General features: G+C 43.1%; 1 protein-coding gene and 1 pseudogene across 3 annotated transcripts in view; one reads left to right on the top strand and one right to left on the bottom strand.

Moving 5' to 3' along the window:
- Positions 1–11,474, top strand: part of LOC134480311 (partner of Y14 and mago-like) — a 30,653-nt pseudogene extending 19,179 nt beyond the window's left edge.
- Positions 11,475–13,994: 2,520 nt separating this feature from the next.
- LOC120094615 (uncharacterized) overlaps positions 13,995–23,240 on the bottom strand; it is a 46,011-nt gene continuing 36,765 nt past the window's right edge. The window contains exons 1-3 of one of the 3 annotated variants that reach the window (XM_063267831.1): positions 20,078–22,075; positions 19,226–19,409; positions 13,995–14,786 (exon numbers count right to left, since the gene is read on the bottom strand). In XM_063267831.1, the coding sequence (XP_063123901.1) occupies positions 14,781–14,786; positions 19,226–19,409; positions 20,078–20,223 (336 nt within the window). In that variant the 5' untranslated portion in view covers positions 20,224–22,075 and the 3' untranslated portion in view covers positions 13,995–14,780. Of the gene's footprint in view, positions 14,787–19,225; positions 19,410–20,077; positions 22,076–23,240 lie in introns of those variants that run through there. The other 2 variants (XM_063267828.1, XM_063267830.1) reach the window with 2 other exon arrangements.

Here is a 23,240-nt window from a genome sequence, read left to right as displayed (position 1 = left end):
CAGGGGCCACTGTAGAACCCTTGGTGTCTTCTATGTGAACTGCAGTTCTCAGCAGAAGCCATATCTGTGTTAAAGATCACAGTCTGATTAGAACTTGGAAATTGTAAAGAGATGAAATGTTCTAGATCTTGTCCTATATTTAGATCCCTTCATAGCTATTTGTTATCAATACCTATATGTTCCCTGATATCACTGTTGAGAAAGATAGGCTGATTCCATGACAGGCTTCAACTTGGCAGTTAAGGAGACTAGGCCTAAATATCTGTTTCCACAAACTGGGCAATTCCAAACAAGTCCAGGCCTCAGAAGTTAGCCTGAGGCAAGGACAGTGGGTCAGCATCAGTTTCCAGACCTCCCTGAGAAGTTTCCAGCCCTGACACTCTCATACAGATGAGATGGACCTGACACATTAACATAGAGGTCACTCTCTTAGTCAGGTTCCTACTCCTGCACAAACACCACGACCAAAAAGCAAGCTGGGGAGGAAAGGGTTTATTCAGCTTACACTTCCACATTGCTGTTCATCACCAAAGGAAACCAGGACCGGTACTCAAGCAGGTCAGGAAACAGGAGCTGGTGCAGAGGTCATGGAGGGATGGTACTTACTGCCTTGCTTCCCCTGGCTTGCTCAGCTTGCTCTCTTATAGAACCCAGGAACTCCAGCCCAGGGACAGCACCACCCACAATGGGCTGGATCCTCCCCCTTGATCACTAGTTGAGATCACTGCCCTGCATATTAGTCTCATGGAGACATTTCCTCAACTGATTCTCCTTTCTCTGTGATAACTTCAGCTTGTGTCAAGTTGACAGGCAAACCAGCCGGTACAGTCACCTACCCCAGAATTCCCTAATGTACTTTAAATCAGGCCTGCAAGATCATTGGTGGTCTCTGACTTGCTAATGGGGGACTCCAACATGCTGGACTTCTGCAGAATAAAACACTCAATGTCTTTTCATACTATTTGAGTCCGGGTATCATTCTTTGGCAAGCCATGGGCCCTCATACTTGTGACTATTAGGTAAAATGTTTGAGATGTTCTAACTTAGATCACAACAACCCTAAAGGTGCAAATGTCATCTGACAGCATCTGAAACCCGTACCAGAGATTTCCCTTCTGGGATATTAGCCAATTTATCCTAATTTCCCTATTAATTCACTTAGTAAATTGATTCAAGACTGTCCTTTGTTTTATCATTATAAAAGATCATGGAACTACTCCCCTAGTGTCAGGTCTGAAGGAAACTCCAGTTCCCCGAATCCCAAGGGGCAGTCCAATGAGCTCAGCCTGTGGCAGTTAGGTAAGAGACTGCATTCCTCTGGAACTTGTGAAACAGCTTCTGTTCCCTTACCCAGCAGAAGGCACACATTGGTACCTGTGGTTCTCATTACCATGTGGGAGCTCCAGGCTTCTTCAATGTTACAGGTACCCAGTACTAGTGCACATTTCAGAGTCCATGCCAGCATCCAAGCCTCCTGAGTTCACAGGCTCCCTGCCCCCAGCCAGTCAAATTCCTTCCAACCCTGCTATTCTCCCTGTTTTCTCTGTTCTCTGTGCTCCTGCAGAGAGTCTGGCCCTGTCCAGTCTGTTGGCCACGTTCAGTTTACAGCTTTCTTTTTCTACCTTGGACTCTTCTAGATGCCTCTGGCTACTCTCTCTCTCTCTCTCTCTCTCTCTCTCTCTCTCTCTCTCTCTCTCTCTATCTCTATCTCTATCTCTATCTCTATCTCTCATCATCTATCCAGCAAGTTGAATCCACGTTTCTGGTCACATTTATTTGACTCTTATCCCCTTGGAAGCAAGAGCTTTGTTTTGTACCAACATATGTAAAATGCATACCAGAATACAGAGCTTAATATGAAATACATCAGTGTTAATGACATCATTGGTAACATCTTTATACTGATTATATGTTAAATGATAATGTATTGACTAGTACCATGATGTATTCCTCAAATTTCACTCATTTCTTTTGACCTATTATTTTTAAAATATATGACTATTAGAAAACTTGAAATCACAAATGTGATTTGCATTTTATTTCCACTAGGCAGGCTGGTCTAATTTTTCTTTTAGTTAACCTTTAAAAAAATGCCTTTCATAGAAGAAAGTTATGTTTCTCGCCAGTGTCTTTCCGTTGTGGAGGAAAGGGATCCATGAAGCACTGGTGACATGGTTCCTTCCTCCAGTAGGTTTCTCTGCTTTATCAAGTGGCTCCCAAGCTTGTCCTGTTGCAGAGCACACACTTAAGGCTTTTGACAGGAGACTTACTCTAGGGCCACCAGCTAGCTAGCACACTGAATTCCTGTCTCCATCTCCTGGCTCAGTGTTGGTGATGCATGCCATTTCTGGTGACTCTGGAGAGCAGAGCCTCCTGCTGGGCTCCCTGAAGGGACAGTGAAGGTGGAGGCAGAGCCATCCCAACCCTCCCTCAACTCCAACTGAAGAATGAAAAGAAAGAAATGTTCTAAGGAGCCCATGGGAAGTGTGGGGACCCTGCTGTTCTGTAAAAGGCAGTTTAAGGAAAAGCCTGCACAGAAAACCAGTCATTACCTCTTAAGACCTTTCCTTTACCCTATATCACACTGTTCTTTCTTTTTTCTTAGAGAGGAACAAAGCAGTGTGTGATAAATTGTAAATTCTTCCTGTGGTGCCCTTGGACGCAGCCCAGTGAGTCCATGCAGTCTCAGAGAGCATGATTAGCACTGAAATCCTTCCAGGGCAGAGTGGTATGGGTTCAGGAAAATGGAAAGGAATGTGAAGGAAGGGCAGCTGAACCCACACACAAGAATCCTGTCAGCTTACAAAGCTCCTGAAAGAGTTTCCTAGGCCCTTTCTGATTCCTCCTGGCTTCAGGCTTCTTTCTGTTTACCAGGGGAATCAAGACCCAGCTTTCCTGAGGACAGTCCAGGTCTGCTAGTTCCTGGTTTTAGCCATTTTGTGCTGTCTGCCTCTTCCCATATTCCTTATCTTTGAGTGGAAAGTTTTATACACAGTGGTTAATTTTATCGCAGAAGTCTGTGTGGATAAGAACATGGATTCTGGAAGCACACAAAGTCTGAGGTAACAGCAAAGGCTGTACTGACCTAAACTGTTTAGGTCAGGGTTGCCACTGCCTTGCTGAAACCACAAGGAGAGCAATCTGGGGAGGAAAGGGATTTCACCTCATAGTATCACTGAAGGAAGCCAGGACAGGAACTCAACAGGGCAGGAACCTGGAGGAAGGAGCTGCTACAGAGGCCACAGAAGGGTGCTGCTTACTGACTTACTCCTCAAGGCTTGCTCAGCCTGCTTCCTTTTGGCTCCCAGGACCACCAGCTCTGGGATGACCCCACCCACAGTGGTCTGGGCCCTCCCATATCAGACATTGAGAAAGTACCTTACAGTCTGATGTTATGGAGGCATTTTCTCAACTGAGTTTCCCAACTTTCATATAACTCTAGCTTGTATTAAGTTGACACAGAACTGGCTGGCCAAGTCTCACTTCCTCTGTAAGCAGGAGGGCTGACCCCATTCCCTATGCAGAGACTGTTGTTGTGAATGGGACTGTTATGGTTTCAGTAATAGAAGTGGGCAAGGCATGGCTCAGAATTCAAGACACTAAAGCTAGCTTCGGGTAAGGGAATTAGCATCAGGGTCGGCAGAATCCCAAAGTCTCCACACAACTGCAGTTTTACTCAGTCAATTATTCTCTGCAGAAACAGCATCTTCTCTGGAGAAGCAAACACCCAAGAGCCACCAAACTTGACCATATGGCTAATGCTCACACAACCAGTTGTTCCTCTCCCTTGGGGAGACTGTTCCACACCTAGGTACATTTTGCTCTCTTTTAGAAACCCCCATTTGTACTCTCCTGTGTATCTTTCTTTCTTCTGAGTGTGTCTCATGATTAAGTCCATAATAAAATATGTTTAATAAAAGTCTCCAACTCTTCTTTATAAACCGTATAATCCCAAAATTCTTTTTATTATTGAAGCTGTGAATCCTGGTTTGTCCTTAGTCAAGGTTCCTACAATTTCCAGGGAACTTATCAAGTTGCCAAGGTCAGCAGCATGGAGTTGTGTCTCTGTCCCCTCACTGCTGAGGTGTGCTGGCATTAGAGAAGCGGCTATCATTGAGAAGTTAGTTCCCTTAGTATACCTCGGGTAAAGGACCCACCTCATCCTGGCAAACACAGGGACACAGAGGAGAAAACTATTTACTAAATTTGATACAATCCTTTCTAAATTCCCGTTTAAATCCCACTCATTCCTTTATCTTCTGCTCTAAGCTGACGTCATGCCTGTCCACTCTTTATCACAACCATGTCAACAAAACAAAACAAACAAAACAACAGCAACAACAACAACAACCATTTGCTGCCCCCTTGTGTCTTCATTTCTTTATGATCATTCCTGGGAAATTCAGGCTGCCTTTCTGAGAGCTCTTCATCTCATAGATATAAAAACTTAACAAACTCAAGAGGAGGCTGAAGGCCCATTTTATGGGGTTTGAGAGGACAGTATCAACATGGCAGGCACCATAGATCTTCCTCAACTGCCAGGAGAGAAATGGGCAAAAGAGGAAAGAAACCCATGCTTTCAGGGTTAGATATAAAGAAAGCAAGCAGGTTCAGCATGGATACCTGCAGAATAATATTCAGGGGCATGGGAGATGAGGGGGTGGGTGGGTGATGGGTAGGTAGTGGTGGGTGGTGACTGGTGGCTGGGGGGGGCATGTCTTCCAAGTTAGAGACCGCGAAAGCAGGCAGCTTCAATATGGAAGCTTGCAAAATCAGATGCATTGGTGTGTGTGTGTGTGGGGGGGGGTGGTGTCTTTAGAGAGAGTGGGAATGCTCCCAATATTATGGCCAACAGATTTAGGAATCTCATCAGTAGTTATAAGGCGTGGTGTGTATGTGTGTGTGGGGGTCAGGATGATAAAAATTACAGTTTTTGAGTTAGAACTTGTGAAGATGTCAGACTTAGTGAAGGTGAATTTTTGTCAGGATTTCTGTTGCTATGATAAACACAAGGACCAAAGCTAGGTGGGAAGGGAGAGGTTTATTTCATTTTAAAGCTTGTCCTTCATCATCCATGGAACACGGACTGAGCAGTAATCAAGGCAGGAACCTGGAGGCAGGGCCAGAAGCAGAGGCTGGGAAGAAAAAGAAAGCTTATTGGCTTCTTGCTCATGGCTTGCTTCCTTATACCACACAATAACCCCTATCTAGGTGGCCTCACCCACAGTGGGCTGGGCCCTCCTGCATTAGTCCTTAATCAAGAAAATTCCTGCACACATTTCTGTATAGGCACATTTAAGGAGAGAATTTTTCAACAGAAGTTTCTTCTTTCCTGTGGATCCTGGTTTTTGCCAAGGTGACCAAAAAGAAAAAATAAATCTAACCAGGACAATCTGTAAGCAGCTGCATCAAGGGAGGGGCTCCTGGAATGTATAAGTACATCAGTTCATCAAAGGGATAGTTATCTCTTGTATCCTTTTAAGGTCTTTAGATGACTTTTGTTTCAAGGTTATAGTTTGTGAGGTTTGTTTTCTGTCCATGTGATTGACAAGCCCATCTGAATTAATTTTATGGGAGGAGCCAAAATGCTATGTATCTATATTATAGGCCTTGAATAATTCAGATTGTCATGTTTCCACTCAGAGAGAGAAATATAATTCATATCTTATTCCTTTGACCAAAAATCATGTAAGGGGCTGGAGCGATAGCTCAGTGGTTAAGAGGACCAGCTGCTCCTCCACAGCAACCAAGTTCAAGTCTCAGCACCCACTTCATGACTCATAACCATTTGCAGGGTATAAAAACACCTAAATGAAATGTAAAAAACAATGTTATTGATCTTGGTGACACACATACCTTAATCTCAGCATTTGGAAGGCAGAAGCCCAGAGATCTCTGTGAGTTTTATATCAGCCTAGTCTACAGAGCAAGTCCCAGGATAGCCAGAGAGGCACACTAAAACCTTGTTCCAAATATATGCATTTAAGAAGCAATGATATTGAAGCTGTAGCAAAAAAAAAAAGTGTCCATATTCTCCAATAAGGATAAGATGGGACAGATGCACTGTTGAATTATACCAGATATTTTAAGACTTTACGTGTATGTGTGGGTGTGTGTGTGTGTGCATCTGTGTGTGTGTGTCTGTGTGTGTGTTTCTGTGTGTGTGTGTATATCTGTGTGTGTGTCTGTGTGTGTGTGTGTCTGTGTGTGTGTGTGTCTGTGTGTGTGTGTGATGTACTTGTTATGGAGAGAGTCCGCTTATACATTGGGGAGAGTGAGCTCATGTGTGTGCATGTGTGTAGAGCAGCATTTTGCAATTTGTGGATTGCAGCCCCTTTGTTATGTTATAGTTAGGGGTCACCACAACACAAGGACTCTATTAAAGGGCTGCAGCTTGAGGAAGGTTGAGAACCACTGATATAGAGGCTAGAGATCAATAATGAATGTCTTTCTTTTATTGTTAAGACTCTATTGAATAGCTATAGGAATCCTGCTCAAAACCACAAATGCTCCCAGTACCACATCACCTAATTTCAAAATTAGACAGAGTCTGGATAACAAAAGACAGGATTTTGTAGAAACGCATACATTATGTGTCAATGGAATAGAAGAGAGGACTGAGAAATAAGCCATGTAGTCACAGCCATCTGATTCTTACTTAATAAAGGTGTGCTGGAGAAAAGTTGGAGAAAATTATTCTTAAACAGGTGATGTCAGGCAAATTGAGTAGCTACACATTGAAGAGTAACAGTAGATCCCCGTCTCTCCTGCTCTATGAAAATCAACTCAAAATAGATCAAACACTGTAACTAAAGCCCCAAAGTATTCTTGGGGAGGATATCTTTCCTCAATCATTCATCAAACCCAGAATAAATCTCCATCCTATAAAGAAGTAAAGTAGGGAAGGACAGTGTGGCACATCCTATCCCAACTCGTGTCTGCATAAACAGGCAAACTCTGTGAAGTCTAGGCCATCCTCTTTACATAGCTTGTTTTAGACCGTCTAGGGCTTTACAGTAAGATCTTATCTCAAAACCAAACCAAAATAAAACAATAGCTAATAAGCAATATAGTTAGGAGATGAGCAAATGATCTGAACAGAAATTTCTGTCTGTCTGCCTGTCTGTCTGTCAGTTTCTGTCTCTCTGTGTCTTTGTGACTCTGTGTCTCATGTGTAAACATGTGTGTGTTTCTCTCTCTCTGTCTCTCTCTCTGTGTGTGTGATTGTGTGTGTGATTGTGTGTGTGTGTGTGTGTGTGTGTGTGTGTGTGTGTGTGTGTGTGTGTACGACTCGGGCCTGCAGCCAGAACTGGATGCTGGGTAAATATTCTACCACTAAGTCACACTTCCAGCCCTCAACTGCTAAACAGATGTGCAAATAACCAATAAATATGATTTTAGCCACCAAGGAAATACAAATAGAAACTCCACTGAAATTCCATGTCATCCCAGGCAAAATGATGATTCAGTATGTAAAGAAACTTAGATCCTGGCCTGATTACCAGGTTTAATTCTTAGAACTAATGTAAAGGTGGGAGAAGGAACCGATTCCATACAGACTCTCTCTAACCCTCAGCTCTGCCCTGTGGTACACATATCCCCTGACATATATATCAGTCACACATCCAAATAGTATTTGTGCTTGTGGTTTTTAATACAGAAATAAATGACTATAGGTTTACATTGCTGGTAGGAATGTGAATTATCATAAAGCCTGTAGAGACTAATGTGGAGGCTACTGAAGGAACTAAAAACAGAACCACTATCATAATCCACATGTACCACTCCTGGTGGGTACTCAAGGGAACATGTGGAGTCAGCCTCAGAGTTTATCAGCACATGAACCGATGAAAAATTATTTTTTTTTGCAGAAATGCCTGATGTCTAGAGTGTGCCTGTGACTGATCCTCCAGCTTATGTGGGACTTAGTCTTGGATCCAGACTTCCAATTCCTGCAGGACCAGAGAGTACCTTGCAACCACATTTCCAGACCAGGTCAGTACAGGGTCTGAGGTGTGGTTCCAGTTTGCTCAGGGTTCCCTCGAAATACTGCAGTTTTGCTTCCAGTGGTATCTGACATCAATGTGGGTATGAAATCCTGAAGTCTGAGGTGCCAAAGGTTACTGCCAGGCCTCAAGTCTCCCTTTCTACGGTCCTAGAGGTTACTTTGGGCCTGTAGCACTGTGTTCAGTCCCATGATTGTAGACAGGCTATCTGGTCTGAAATTGGGTATCCAGTCTCCAACAGGTTTGTAGAATCTGGGGGTGACCAAACTTTTGACTCCATCTGGTCACCTTGGTGCTTAAGGTGCTGCCCCATGCTTGATCCTGTTGGCACATAGCAAGGACTAGATTGCCTCTGTCACTCATCTGAAATCAAAGTCAAATTCCCCCAGTCATCATAGCTGGACTGCATGCAGATCTAAGTTACAGAAACCACAGTATCCCATACAGAAGTAATTGAAATGTCCAAGAAAGAATCTACAGCCTTACTATTCAAAAGAATTGATGATCATAAAGAGTCAAATAAATTCATGAATTAAGGAAATCTAACCAAAATCTTGTCCAGACAGCCTCAAAAGCAAATGTAATAGTTCAGAGCACAGTAGTAGAATTTCAAAATATGGAGGAAAAACTTTGCAACGAGATTGAAACATTAAAAACTAAATAAATAAAAATATTTGAAGAGGATGGTCAAACTGGTAGAAACCACAACCAAGACTGTCATTAAGAGATAAGATCATGCACAAGAACAAATCTCAGGGGTAGAGGACAAGGAGGAAAAATAAGAAGCATGAACAATATCCCCAAAGAGCCTGGGACACATTCAAGAGTCCAAACCTAAGAATTCATGGGGTATAGCAGGGAACAGCCGAAGTAACATCGAATGGATGAGACAGACTTATATTTCAGTGAAATTCTAGCAGAAATCATCACAAATGTATAGAAAGAATTAAGCTTGCAGGTGTAACAGCCATGTAGAAGTCCAAACAGACAGAATCAGAGAAGAAACTCTCTGTGACATTCAATCATGAGGTCAAAAATACAAAATAAAGAAATAATTCTAGCCAGGCAGTGATAGTGCATGCCTTGTGTTTAATCCTACCACCTGTGGGGCAGAGGCAGGCAGATCTCTATGAGTTCAAGGACATAGTGGTCAAAAGATCGAGTTCCAGGAGAACCAGAGCTACACAGTGAAACCCTGTATTAAAAAAGAAAGAAAGAGAGAGAGAGAGAGAGAGAGAGAGGAAGGAAGAAAGGAAGGAAGAAAGAAACAAAGGAAGGAAGGAAGGAAGGAAAGGAAAAAAGAAAAGGAAAGAAAACTAAAAGAAATAATCCTAAAAGCAGCATGAAAAAAACAATAGCGAACAAAGAACTGAACCTTGACGCTGTGCTATGCTCTGGGAGCTAGAGATCTGAGATTAATGTCCTACCTTCCTTCTCATCTCCAGCCAGGAGTGAGGGGGAGCAAAGTCCTTCATTTCAAAGCTCAGGCTTGCTCCTCAGGTCAGGTGGCTGCCTTGTTCCTGAGATTCATGCTAGGGCCTTCTGTATTTAATATTCCTGTAGCTCTCCCTCCTTGGTATTTCTGCAACTGGTTTGAATACACAATGGCCGCCAAACCTTGAAGTATTCCTCTTGAAGTATTCCTGGATTAGAAGTTAACTCAGAGCAAACCAGCAATTAGTAGTAATCAGCTGAGCTATTTACAGGTATACATGTAGAGACTTTCCTGAATTATGAAGTGCATGTGCGCTTTCAAATATTGAATAGAGAAGTGGCCATCTGTCTATCCACCCTGTCTTCCCCATTGGTTATCAGGATCCTGTGCAATCTGAGTGCCCTGGCTTCTTAGATGTTTTCCTGACTCTAGAGTCTCCATTGTCTGGTGTTATTTCCATATGCTGGGAAGAACTCAACTGTGTTCTGAAGGATACACAGGGTTTGTGGGAGGAGACGAACCTGAATGAACCTTCTAGACATAGAACAAGGGGGCACCTGGGAAGAGGCAGATCTGGCTGAAGAAAAGTGTTTCTCAGGCATCTGTCATGTCAGTGACATAAGGTGGTGGAAATGAGGAAGGTAGCCTGAGCAAGGTTTCCATGTAGAGACAGTGGGTTATCTAGAAGACAGCTAGAGCTCAGGGAGTTGTTCTCAGTACGTCCTCTCCAAACTCACTTTGTGGTGCCTGCATTAGGTTTAAAATGGACCTAACTCATCCACTAGACAGCAACAATGATGCATATAAAAGGCATAGTCTATTGAGTTCTCAAACTCAAAACCACCCAACACAATTCCAGATCCAACCCAGGTCACCTAAAAAGCAATTTTAAAAAGGAATGAATGCTGCCATTTATCAAGAACTTAAATGAAGGACAATTCCATTTATCACCCCTATTAATTCATTTATCGGGTTCTGGTTCTCAAGATGGCGACTCCCATTGTAACTGACAAGACCGTCGGCAACTACATTGAATCAACACAGAGACCCGATGGGACACAGCACAAGTAGCGGAGGGTCAAAGAAGGATATGTGCTCCAAGAAACCAAGCCTATGAAAACAAGTGAAGTTTTTCAAGAGTAAACCAGAACTTTCCCCAGGACAGAGCCCTGAGGCCTCCACACAGGTCACCTCATCCAGACCTGACAGTGGTGAAGCAGGCCTCTCCAAGACAGCCAAACGCAACCTGAAGTGGAAGGAGAATAGGAGACAGCCACAGGAGAAAGACACAGAGGCCTTGAGCAGGACTCTTGATAAGGTGTCTCTGGGACTCTCAGCCCAGACACCCAGTGCTCACCATGGCCCCCAGGCCATCTCTCTAGCTGCCTTCCATGCACCCGACTCTGCTGCCACCACAGAGAAAGACAAGAAGATCAGGAACTTAAGGAAGAAGCTGATACAGGTGGAGAAGCTGCAGTAACGCCTCCAGGCTGGGAAGTTCAACAGAGAACAGCTGGAAAAGCTGACATGGCACAGGGTTTTGGAGGAGGGGCTGGAGGACTTGGAGTTGGGCCTGTGAGGCTTCAGGAATAGGGGAGTGGACTGAAGAACAAACCATGGGGTGCTCTGGGGTCCAGGGAGCATGGGCCACAGTATGGGCTCCCCCATACTGGCTCACATTCCCCTTCTGTGGCAGACTGTCCTCTAGAGCCTAGGATCTCTCTTCTTCATCCCTTCCCCTTCTCAGCTCCCATTTTTGAACTTTCCCCTTCCATCCCATTGTTCACAATCTGAGTGCTGACCCCAGGTACCTCTGCTGCTGATCTGGGTGTCTTGTTGGAAAGGAACTCCGGGAGGGTTGGAGGCTGAGGGTACAAGGAGTACTCAAGTTTTGGAGTCTTGGTTCCTGTTCAGTGTTTATGAATAACTTCCCTGGCCACCCGAACCACCACCTCCTCCTCCTCCTCCTCCTCCTCCTCCTCCTCCTCCTCCTCCTCCTCCTCCTTCTCCTCCTCTTCCTCCTCCTCTTCCTCCTCCTCCTCATCTTCCTCCTCCTCCTCTTCCAACTTCTCATCTTCTTCTTCCTCCTCTTTCTTCTCCTCATCTTCCTCCTCCTCCTCTTCCTCCTTCTCCTCCTTTTCATCTTTTATTTAAGAAAGTATGAATAAATTCATGTAGATGACAAAAAAAAGTTCATTTATTTTTGTAGCAAACCTATGCTCTGTTGAGATATAGTGGTTTCCACAGATTTATTTATTCGCTTGTATTTGTTTCTTTGTTTTCATGTCCACAGGTCTTTTGCTTGCATGTATATCTGGGCAGTAGTGTGTGCCTGGTGTGTAGAAAGATCAGAAGAGGGCATGAGATCCCTGGGATTAGAGTTATGGAGTGTTGAGAGCTGCCATGTGGGTACTAGGACTCCAACCCAGGTCCTCTGAAAGAGCAGCAGCCACTGTGCTTAACTGCTGATTCGTTTCTCCAGCTCATTTCCATACTTCAAATACAGAAAAGTGGAACTCTTGTGATTAACCATCCAGGTAGACAAGGCCAAACCACGACCACACCCAGCTGTATAGGCTTGGAACTTTCACTGTTTTTTTGTCTCCCATGATCTGTGAAGGGACAGCCTGTGTCTCTTACGCTGAGAAGGGCCTGAATACATAGCCCTATTTTTACTGAAGCAGGGAATGTTGGGAGTTCCTACCCTAGAAATCTATCAATGTGAACTTCTTCAAGATCTGATCAACTTGTGAGGAATTAACCCAGCACCATTGGTCACAAATTCATTTTTTTCAGATTTTTTTCATTTATTGAATAATTTTTACTTACATTTCAAGTGTTATTTCCTTTCCTGGTTTCCCGAACATAAGCCCTCTATCCCATCCCACTCTCCTTCTTCTATAACAATGTTCCCCACCCAATTTGTCCCCCCCCATATACACCTTCACTGGGGGATCCAGCCTTGGCAGGACCACATGCTTCTCCTTCCATTGGTGCCCAACAAGGCCATCCTTTGCTACATATGCAGCTGGAGCCATGGGTCAGTCCATGTATAGACCTTGGGTAATGGTTTAGTCCCTGGGAGCTCTGGTTGGTTGGCATTGTTGTTCTTATGGGGTTGCAAACCCCTTCAGCTCTTCCAATACTTTCACTATTTCCTCCAAAGGGAAGCCCAGTCTCAGTTCAATGTTTGCTGCTAGCATTTGCCTCTCAAGAAGAAGGACCACTGAAATGCAGATGCTTCACTCCTTGTTAAAAGGGAGAACAAATATATTCATAGGTCGGGATATGGAGGCAAAAGTTTGGAGCAGACAGTGAATATATATATATATATACATATATATATGTGTATATATATGTATATATATCAACCAAAAGTAGATAAGATTGATGCAGCTAAGGAGACCATGATGACAGGATCCTGCTATAACAATCTACTGGGAGGTACAGACAAATCATGTCAATTGCAGAGGCGAATGCTAGCAATAAATCATCGAGCTGAGAACTGGATCCAAGATGGAGGAATTAGAGAAAGGGTTAAAAGAGCTGAAGGGACTTGCAACCCCATAAGAACAACAATGCCAACCAACCAGAGCTCCCAGGGACTAAACCACTACTCAAGGACTATACATGGACTGACCTATGATCCAAATGCTTATGTAGTAGAGCATGGTCTTATTGGGCACAAATAGAAGGAGAAACGATTGGTCTTGTCTAGGTTGGACCCTCAGTGTAGGGGAATGTCAGGAGTAGGGAAAGGGGGTCGATGTGAAAGGGAACACGTTATAGAAGAAGGGAGTGCCATGGTATAGGGGGTCTTATTTCCGGGAAAAAAGGAAAGTGAATAACATTTGAAATGGAAATGAAAAAATATCCAAAAACAAAACAAAACAAAACAAAATCGCATTTAGAGTGTTAAAAAAAGCCACAATCAGGAAACACAGAATACTATGCCTTTGGTTTTCTTCAAATATTCTCGGTACTCAGTTCAGTTCTGGGTCCAGGCTGGACCAAGTAGGTTCCTGTTGCTGACTGCTCTCATATTCCTGTATCGGAGGCACTGTGCAGTTTCCTCTTGGGCCAGGGATGTGTGCAGAGGTGGACAGAAGTGACGGTCTGTGCTGTGGTCAGGATCATCCAAATTTCTGGGTGTTCAGTTCTTTCCAAAACAAAATTTGGGTGTTGGCTTCCTGATTGCTTTTAATCTCCCTTATCCCATGCTTTTATTTCCTGGGAAATATTACAGAAAACCTGATGTATATCCCATTAATATATTCAACACTCTCATCCACAAAACAGCATAATTAAGTGGTATCTAAATACTGACAACAAGGTTACACCGTGGGTAATTTTTGCATGATGAACATGGTATTCACACAGTTGGAAACACAGTCTACAGTGACTGTATAATGGCTTTTGTATCTCAGTCTGACTGGGAAGTAATTATGATGCCCAGTCCCCACGAGAATGCAGAGATCCATCGCTACCTGATAGCTGTGGGATTTCAGATGGTGACACTAATGATCAATAAAAAGGTTCTTAAGAGTGAAGAGTTTGAGATCACTGTTTTATTTAAAAGAATACATCCAGTTTACTCAATAGTAACCAGATGTGGGTAGTCAATATATACAGTCTATATCCTTATCAAAATAGCGAATCAACTGTAAGAATAAAACAAAAACAAATAAATAACAAACTTTCAAATGAATACAAGAAAAACCAAAGAACCAAAATAATCAAAACTCAAACCAAAATCTAAACAGAGGAATTGGGCTAAACATTCTTTTGCTATTCATTCTGCAGAACAGATTTATACCCCGTAGTTGGCCTTGGAACATAATAGATAAGCAGTTACTGATGGTAATAATCTTTTCAAGCGGAATGTAAGGAGGTCTCTTCTATTGGAGTGGGGTATGAAGGACAAGACCATCCAATACCGAGTATAAAATACATCACAGTCTTTGTCTCAAAGTCTTTCCAATGTTGTGAACTGATCTCCATGAAACCCTTTGGGATGACCCATCAGGAAAAGTACAAATTTACACGTGCACAGTCTTTCTGGATGACCAGCAGCTCTTGATTGATGTGCATCAGCACTTCTCTGGGTCCCTCCAAATCTGTACACTTGCTGGAGAGAGGCGAGGTGAAAGTACAGCCTATTCAATCCAAAGAAATCAAACTAAAGGAGGAAAATGCAGTCCACAATTGCTATGGACATTACAGATGAGATGCAATAGTGGTGTATTTGCTGTGCACACTTAGCGCTCCTCCTGTACCACTTCTCACCAAGGGAGATCTTGTCCTGGTCTATGTCATGTTTGAGTTTCTGCTGGAGAATTTCAGACCTGGCAGAGCAAGGGAAAAAAGGTTTAGTGAGGGGTTGTCTATTCTGCTCTCCCTCTTACATCAGCTCTATTCAGTTGGACAATCCAGCATGACCTGTCAGCTGAGGTAAGTCCCTGCATCCTCAAGTGTCATAGAGTACTTGGGCTTGGATTTATATCTCAGCTTTTAAAAACTGCTAGAATTTAAACTGTGGACTATGCACTGTACTGGAATTTAGAAAAAATGAGCATATTTTTCCACTGGTCCAGGTATAATATATTGAATAATAACATTGTAGCTGTCTCTGAATCGGAGTTCAAGAGAGCTATGAGCAACCTAGAATACCATGTGGATTCCTTCTGGAGAACATGCCCAGAACTGAGGTGAAAGTTCTGATTATGTTTGCAGTGAAGGAACCTGCCTAGGTTCCATTTTAACCGCTGTACCTGCAAATACACAGAGAAGCCATCTCACATCAAATCCATGGGAATTGCATAGATCCTGTAATCACTGAGAATGTGCTCCATGCAAATCTTCCCAGCGTACACATGGACATTAAAGGTGATTGTGATGTAGAAACACACCAGCACCCCTGTAAGTCTATGGCTAGTGTAAGGCAATTTGTGAGAGGACAGAAGAGAAAATGACCTTAGATCTTTCCGGAGAGATCACAGGAAGAAAGGAGTAGAAAATACCAAGAAATCCAAAGGATCATATATATTGTTTCATGGGGAAAATTCACATGAACTGTACCAGAACAATACTCTGAGTAGCTCTTTAGCTGCCTGATGCTGAAAACCATGTGGGTGGTCATTCACCCAAAAAGGGTATTTATATAGGGAAGGATATTCAAATGGCTTCTTCCAGCCTGTGTTCCTACCTGAACATTAATGCTTAATGTAAAGATTCCCCAGGATATGCTGGAGGCATAAAAACAAATGTTGTGTGGCATAGTGACAAGAGCCTATAAACAGCTCAGTCAGTGATGTGCTGTCCTCTTATAAATCGATATAGACTCAGGGTTCTTTCCCTATTACCAATCTTGCTTAGCAAGTTCCCAAGGCTATGTAGAGCAGTCTTGTTCCCCAGCAAGGGATCATATGTTGGCGGTGGACTAGACTCTTGTTCTTGTTCACTCTTTCAGACTTTCCCCACAGTGTGCAGCTTCTTCTAATCGAAGCTCTCTTTACCATAGCCTGAGTGACTTCATGCCCAAAGCTAGAATCATAGGAAATCTCCATAACAAGGATCGAAATCAATAAATTTTCTCCAGGTAATGTGATTGTGCCACAGATATTTTGAGTGAGTACGTAAGTAAAAGCTTGCATGGATTATCTCACACTGAATAAGAATCCATAAAGGGCTCCACCCTATGGTACATTTTTACTCCTTGGCTGATGGACGTCTGGATTGATTCTCCTTCCAGGCTGCTCTGGGACAACTACAACACTGATGCTCCCTAGTTGCAGTGGCAACACCTACTCCTTTTTGTGGAATCACTGGGTTAACTAAAACTTCTGTTCCAATTTCTGAACATGGCTTCTCATAGGGCTACCTGTTCTTACACTCCCAGACCCATCTGAAGTTCATCATTTCTCCTAACCCCATTGAGGCTGAAATTAACTGAGAGACAATGATGTTGATTAACAGCACTTGCAGAATACTACACAGATAACATAGGGGAGTGCTTTGGATTATCTGTGCACCTAAAGGGGCTCCTGAAACTGTCCTGTTCTTGCACCACAGCATATGGGACTTTTGCTGTATGATGATACAACTCCAAGCAACTCAAATTCTCAATGAATAAAATCCAAGCCAACAGCCCAGGGGAAGCTGGAGTTGCCAAGGTAGCTGGAAAGAAATGGTAGCAGGCAATGTGGAAAGCAACCTCGGAGAAGACACAGTGAGTGACACAACCTTCCAGTGGGCTTTCACAATTCACAAAGAACAGAGAAGCAGCATAAACTCATGGTTTTATAGAGAAGCCTTGCCCTTACCTCCCTGTACTCCTTTCCTTTGATGTGCTCCAAAGGATTTCAATGCAGATCAGTACTTTTCCCCTAATCACTTGAAAATCTAACTTTACAGGTGTTTTTGTGTCCTCTTTTTGGGGGGTTGCATTTCTAAAGAACTTTATTGTCCTGCTTCTACACCATAACAAAAAGGGACCTGCAAGGGACATTTGTTACCCCTGTGAAACTGGACTCACTTGAACATATTTCCCACTCCTCCCCAGACTTCGCAAGATAATTCTGTTATGAATTTTTTGAAAACAGAATTAGTTAATAAGTTAAGTGTCCTTTGGCTGTACAGAGCTAGATGGAGATGCCAAATGACTGGGCAGCTGTATTTCATGTTTCATGGATGTAAAGTGAACTCTTAGAGTTCGTTTCTCATGAAACTTGGAAATAGAGGGAAACAGACGTTCACTACTGAAGAAACACATACACACACAAACACACACACACAAACACACACACACACACACACACACACACACACACTCACCCACACTCCTATATATAAATTCCCATACCAAAAAGACTTGAAAAATCATCCAGCATTAGAAAAAGACACAACATGAGAATAAACATGCTCAGCCACTGCTGGTAAACACACACACACACACACACACACACACACACACACACACACACAGAAACACACACACACACACACACACACACACATGCGCACGTGCGCGGGCACACACACACCGATACACACTCACATGCACAAATGAAAACTTTGCTCTTTTTTTTTTTTTTTTTTTTTTTTTGGTTCTTTTTTTCGGAGCTGGGGACAGAACCCAGGGCCTTGCGCTTCCTAGGTAAGTGCTCTACCACTGAGCTAAATCCCCAGCCCCGAAAACTTTGCTCTTATGCACCACATTTCCTGTTGAGTGAGGAATTACTGGGAACAATGCTGTGTACAAGTCTCTTAGACTCAAGCAGGCTGTGCTGCCCTGGCCTGTACTCATTTCCACTTCAGGAAACCTTTCTATGCAGATACTTGATGGTCCTACAAGTAAGTTACATGTTCTGCACAAATAGCCTAAACAACACCACATCAAATTCCCAAGACAGAGATTTCTAGGAAAAGACTCCATCAAGCTCTATGCTGACTCATCATAGGCCCCTCACTAAAATTACACTGTTTCCTTCATAGAAGACCTTGGAAGCATCAGAGAAGGCAGTGACTCATGGTCATTTACCAGGAACTTTTCATCACATTAGAGTTCATGTGATATTAAAACAACCTAAATGTCAGTCAGAAAAAGGCTAAATAAATAACATACAGTGACTTTTCTGAAATGCAGCACTGTACAATATTGAGAGGGAGTCTATCCTAAAAGAATGCCATGCCCATGATATAGTCAGCAAAGAAATGTCAGCAGAGGGATGCACTCTAGGATTCCATGCAAGATCATGGCAAAAACAATAAGACAAACCAGAGTCTTCCAGGGGGATACCTATGTTCAGGTAAAGTGAAGAAATCTAATCCTTATTTTGAAAATCACTGAATGTTTTAAGAATGTGTTGAGAAAATAAGAGAGGGGGCTCCACCTGGAACTGGACCAGTAATGCAAAGACTGCTGGCCAGCACAAAACAGGAAGCTTCAGGTTTGTTGAGAGACCTAGGATTAAAGGACTAAGTTGGATGATGACTAGACAAAATTGCTTGTCATGAACTGGCCTCCCCGCATGTTCCCCAAGATGCAGGTCAGCACAGCAATGCAGCTTTCTTGGTGAGAATTGGGGGTACATACGCATAACTTTGTTCTTGAAGTCTCAAATCTCTCATGCCAACCCTCAGCCTTTGAGAAACCTTTTCCACATCCTTGCTCTTCTAACCAGCTTCATATTGTAAGGCCCAGATGTGAACTCTCCAGGAGCACTCAAATAAGACAGGACTGACATGCTGCTCCTCAGGCTCTGTAGTTACCCAAGATCTATGAAGCATGCAGACACCATCTTCATATAGAGGGGGATGGGGGAGGAAGTACAAAAGCTACCACAAATGACAATTAGAACCTTTTTTTTGCCATTTCCACCAGGCTCTCCTCCTTGAAAACTACTTACTTCCTGGAGTCTCAAATGATCCCTGTAAAGAAAATGAGCTCCAGGCTTTTGCTTCATCCCTCAAAGCCCTGTTCTAGTCTAAAGAGGGGCTTGCACATAGCACCCTCCACACATTATGGCATGTAGTGCTGTGATGTGTGATCAACTTATCTCCCTTAATAAACTGCAGATTCTCGAAGAGCAGGAGCTTTTGCTTTCCAAACATGCCGTTTCTTGAAAAAGGGCTATCTCCACAGAAAGCCTTGTAAGCCATCACATAAATGAACACTTGGATGAGACAGAGGACAGTACATGGATCAGTCAATAGACAGTTACATTGGTTTGTCTATGGTTATGGTAAGACATGAGGACATCCTGACCCTGAGGTCTAACCCTACCTGCTGTTGCTTGGCACTGGGGACACAGATGTTCATTCCGGCCTCTTGACAGAGCCTCTTTGCCTCCACAGAGGATGCTGGCAGTTCAGTCTGCTCCACCAGCTGTTCTCTCTTCTCATTCAGCAAAATCTGTATTTTGTTCTTCAATTGAGCTTGTTCACGCAGGAGCTGGGAGTGCCTGATGCTGAACCACAAACAAACAATGGTAAATCCCAGCCAGCTTCTATTTGCCTCTCACTCCTGCAAGTCCAATCATCCCTTCATGGGTCCTCATCCCCAGACATCCGCAGAATAGAGCCACACTATACAAGTTAGCACCAACTAGAGGGGGTCAAATCCAGAATCCACAATCCACATGAGTCAAAGTACTTCTGAAAATCCTGACACTAAGACGGTTTACCTAAATCAAGGAAGAAGAGATGGTCCATATGGGTGCTTATATATCTATGGTGTGCTAAAACCATCTTCACATAGTGGGGAAATCCCCTCTGAGGGTTAGTTGAAGACCCAATAGCTATACAATCTTTCCATGTGTTTCTCATGCATCACAGATCTTTAAATCTGCTGTCAGAGTCCTACAGGTTCAGAGTTGATTGATATTCCCATCATGGTTCAAAACTTTCTATCTAGAGGATCCTCAATGGGGAAAATAACAATTGGAGTGTCTTCTACACACTTCGCATGTACGACAAATGAGTCCATTAGTTACTAATCTAAGACCCTTGCCAGGAGGCAGGCTTCTTGTTAAGAGTCAGACACTACGGAACCAGAGCCCTGAATCTGGTTCAAAGTCATACAGGACAGAAGCATTTCCTGCCTAGTGCTGGGTTCGCATCTCTGTCAGTGACTCACCGGTAGGAACTGTTCGCTTGTATGAGCTCCTTGTACCTCTCCATGGCATCACTTTTTGAGTTGGTCATCATTTGCATAGACATCATTCTCCTCTCATGTTCGGATTGAAGTATTGGCAATTCGACATCCAGCCTGTGTTGGGACATGGCCCAAGGAAGAAATAACAATCTGAACTCCTGATTTCAGAATTAGGTGAAGTGTAAATAAAAAAACCAATAAAAAATTCAAATTTAAGAAAGGAGGGGGTAGGGAATCATGTGGCAAACACAAAGACCAGAGCAAAAACACAACAGTGAGACTCCAACAACAATTCTTTCAAGGAAATGTTTCTATGCAAATCAGCAAAGAGTTATTTTGAAATAAGGACTCTTTCAAAGACTGTGGAGATATGGTTCTGCAAAGACCCTCTGTACTGGAGTGGCTTGGGTCCAACAGATAGTTGTGATGACATTTCTTTTGTTTTGAAAACAGGGATTCTCAAACCTTGTTTCCTACTGTTCCCTGAATTACCAGAGGGCATAACTACTTTGACAGGGAAGAGGATTTGTAACCCCTCCTTCCCTCAGGAGAGTCCTATCTACCACCTAAGTAAATAGAAGATGCAAAGTGCTCTGCTGATCCATGTAGGCTTCCACACCATCATGACCTGCAAACTGTCCATCACACAAATCCTCAGATCCCATCAAACTCCCCAGACTCCCTGACCGTGACCATAAAACCCACAAATACTTTCACATACATACATACCAACCCATATAAAACACAAGGAGAATCCCAACTACATGCATGGAGGTGCCACAGAATCAGTGTATAATGAACAAAATCAGAGTAAAAGAGTGATGTCGTGCAGGCATTTCATTCCCTCACTTACAGGCAGCAAGTGTGACCAGGTCCCTCTAGCTATTAACAGAACCAACGCTAATCCAAGGAGCTCAGGGTCAAGTACAAAGGGGGTTGACCCTAAACACACAGCACCTAGCTTATCTCACAAGCAAATGCCTGCCAAGGCTCCTTAAAATCCAGGATGAGAGGTGAAACTCTCTGGTGCTATGAGGAAATCTTGGGTTAGCAGAGAGAGAACAGAACACAAGACGGTGAACAGGTTACTGGGCATAATGACTACCTGAGGTCCCAATCATCATAGATATAAAGGTCCAGGATTTGATAAAGTTCATCCCTCTCGAATTTACACTTCTGGATTTCAAGTTTGAGTTCCTCCAGTTCCTTTCGACACTTCTCTTGCTCACTGATGACAATTTGGGATGATGTCTTCCTACCAAATCCTGATAGATAAATAGATAGATAGATAAACCCAAGTGAATTTGCATATTTTATGGCCCATGGGCAGAAAACATCATTCTGAATCCCAAAAGGAGGTTGAGGAAGGGGAAATGGTAGAGACTGGGTGAATCCCTGAAAGAGCAGAAAAGCTTTCTTGAACTGGATTCTCAAGCTATGTCCCTCTTCCCAAGCTCTAATGCCATACACGTGCCACACTCACTATTACAGGACCCCTGACACTGAAAGTTATAATCTGACTGAGACATAAACATCTGGGACATTATTATCTCATATCAACTCTGGTGCACATAATCCTGGAGTTCATAATGCTTAGCACCATCAAGCTCTAATCATGTATTTTTCAGCCCAAAGTGTCTGAGAACTCAATTAATTTCCAGGGGCACATCCTTCCTTGTTCTCGCCATCAGAGACTTATGTAACCTACAGTAATCTAGAGGATGAAATGCTTCAACTCCTCACCATGAATGGAAACATGCTTAATCTCACAGTGCCTCCAACTGCCACTCACAATTAAAGAACTTCCAGAAAAGAAACTGAAGGCTTACCACTTTCTGGCTTTCTCTCAAATTAATGATCGGGAACTCCTGACTCTTGGTTTGCCTTTGAGAAATACCAAGGCTCCTGCTTGTAAGGCCTAGTCCTTGAAGGCACACCTCAAACCTACCTCCTTGAGGATGTTCCCCAACTCTGCCCAGGACTCACCAAGCCTTCCCCAGAATGATTTCCTCCTTCCTGTTTTACTAGAGAGGAGGTCATCTTCCTTCTGCCTTGGTGTGGTCTCTCCTTGATCTCCACTTTCCTTGCGAAATAGCCTGAGCAGCTGGCGAAACATGCCTGCTTGTGAACCCAAAGGGAACTGAAGGAATATCCCAAAGGCAGTTGGTGTCACCACAACACTGGTGACATCACACACAGGAGATTCTAGGGATCTCTTAGATACAATAGATTTTCCAGTGAAGGGCTTACTGATGATGTCAGTGGGAAGTTCTATGGCCTACCTGCTAACTAGCTTTACCCAAATGGATCAATTTCTGTGGGGGCCCTTTCCTCCAGTCTCTCATAGGTCACTGGGAATACTGTTTGGCAACCTCTATTCCAAAGCTAGATGTTTCTCTCTGCTTCATTAGAGGTCATCAATGCTTTTGCTGGGGAGAGTTGCTTACAACCCTGAATTAGGGAACAGATTTTTCTTAGCACCCAAATCTCTAGGGACCAAGGAGGAGGGAGTTTTCTTCTTAAAAGTAAATCTACTACCCAAGACAATACATGTGACACACATTTCGATTCCTAAGGTTTTCCCTTTTTCTGGAGGCCAATGTATTTTTTCTAGACCTCTGACGGCATAAAACCGGGGAATATTTGCTTACTGTACAGACCATGACATCTGACATTGTTTCTATTTACATATCCATGTATTTCACAGAATCAATGATCTATAATCCTATTTTTTGCAATAAAAACTCCCTTTTCTTGGGAACATAGGGATCAACTATAGGCCATATATAAAATAATAAATTTCTGTACCTTTTATATATTAAGTTGGATATCTTCCCTTTCACAAATATAACAAGACAATTAAATTGGACATCACTGAGCAAACATCAACCTGGACCATGTGTTACCACATTGAAACCACATACCCATCCCTTCTCCAATATCATTCTTCCTGAATTTCCAAGTCCAATCATGAAGATATTGGGGCTACAAGCTGAACTTTTACTCATAGCAAACATAAAAAGCAGGCAGGTGGGCAGGGAGTGGAATGGCCTAAGATTAGGCTAAACCTCAATTTTAATGGGTCCATAAGTTCAGGAGGGAGTCCATTTGGCATTGTCATCTGTGGCTTCTGTGTTCTTATCCC

This window comes from Rattus norvegicus, chromosome 9 (genome assembly GCF_036323735.1).
Source record: "Rattus norvegicus strain BN/NHsdMcwi chromosome 9, GRCr8, whole genome shotgun sequence".
Taxonomy (NCBI): Eukaryota; Metazoa; Chordata; class Mammalia; order Rodentia; family Muridae; genus Rattus; species Rattus norvegicus.
This window is presented reverse-complemented; position numbering and strand designations above follow the sequence as displayed.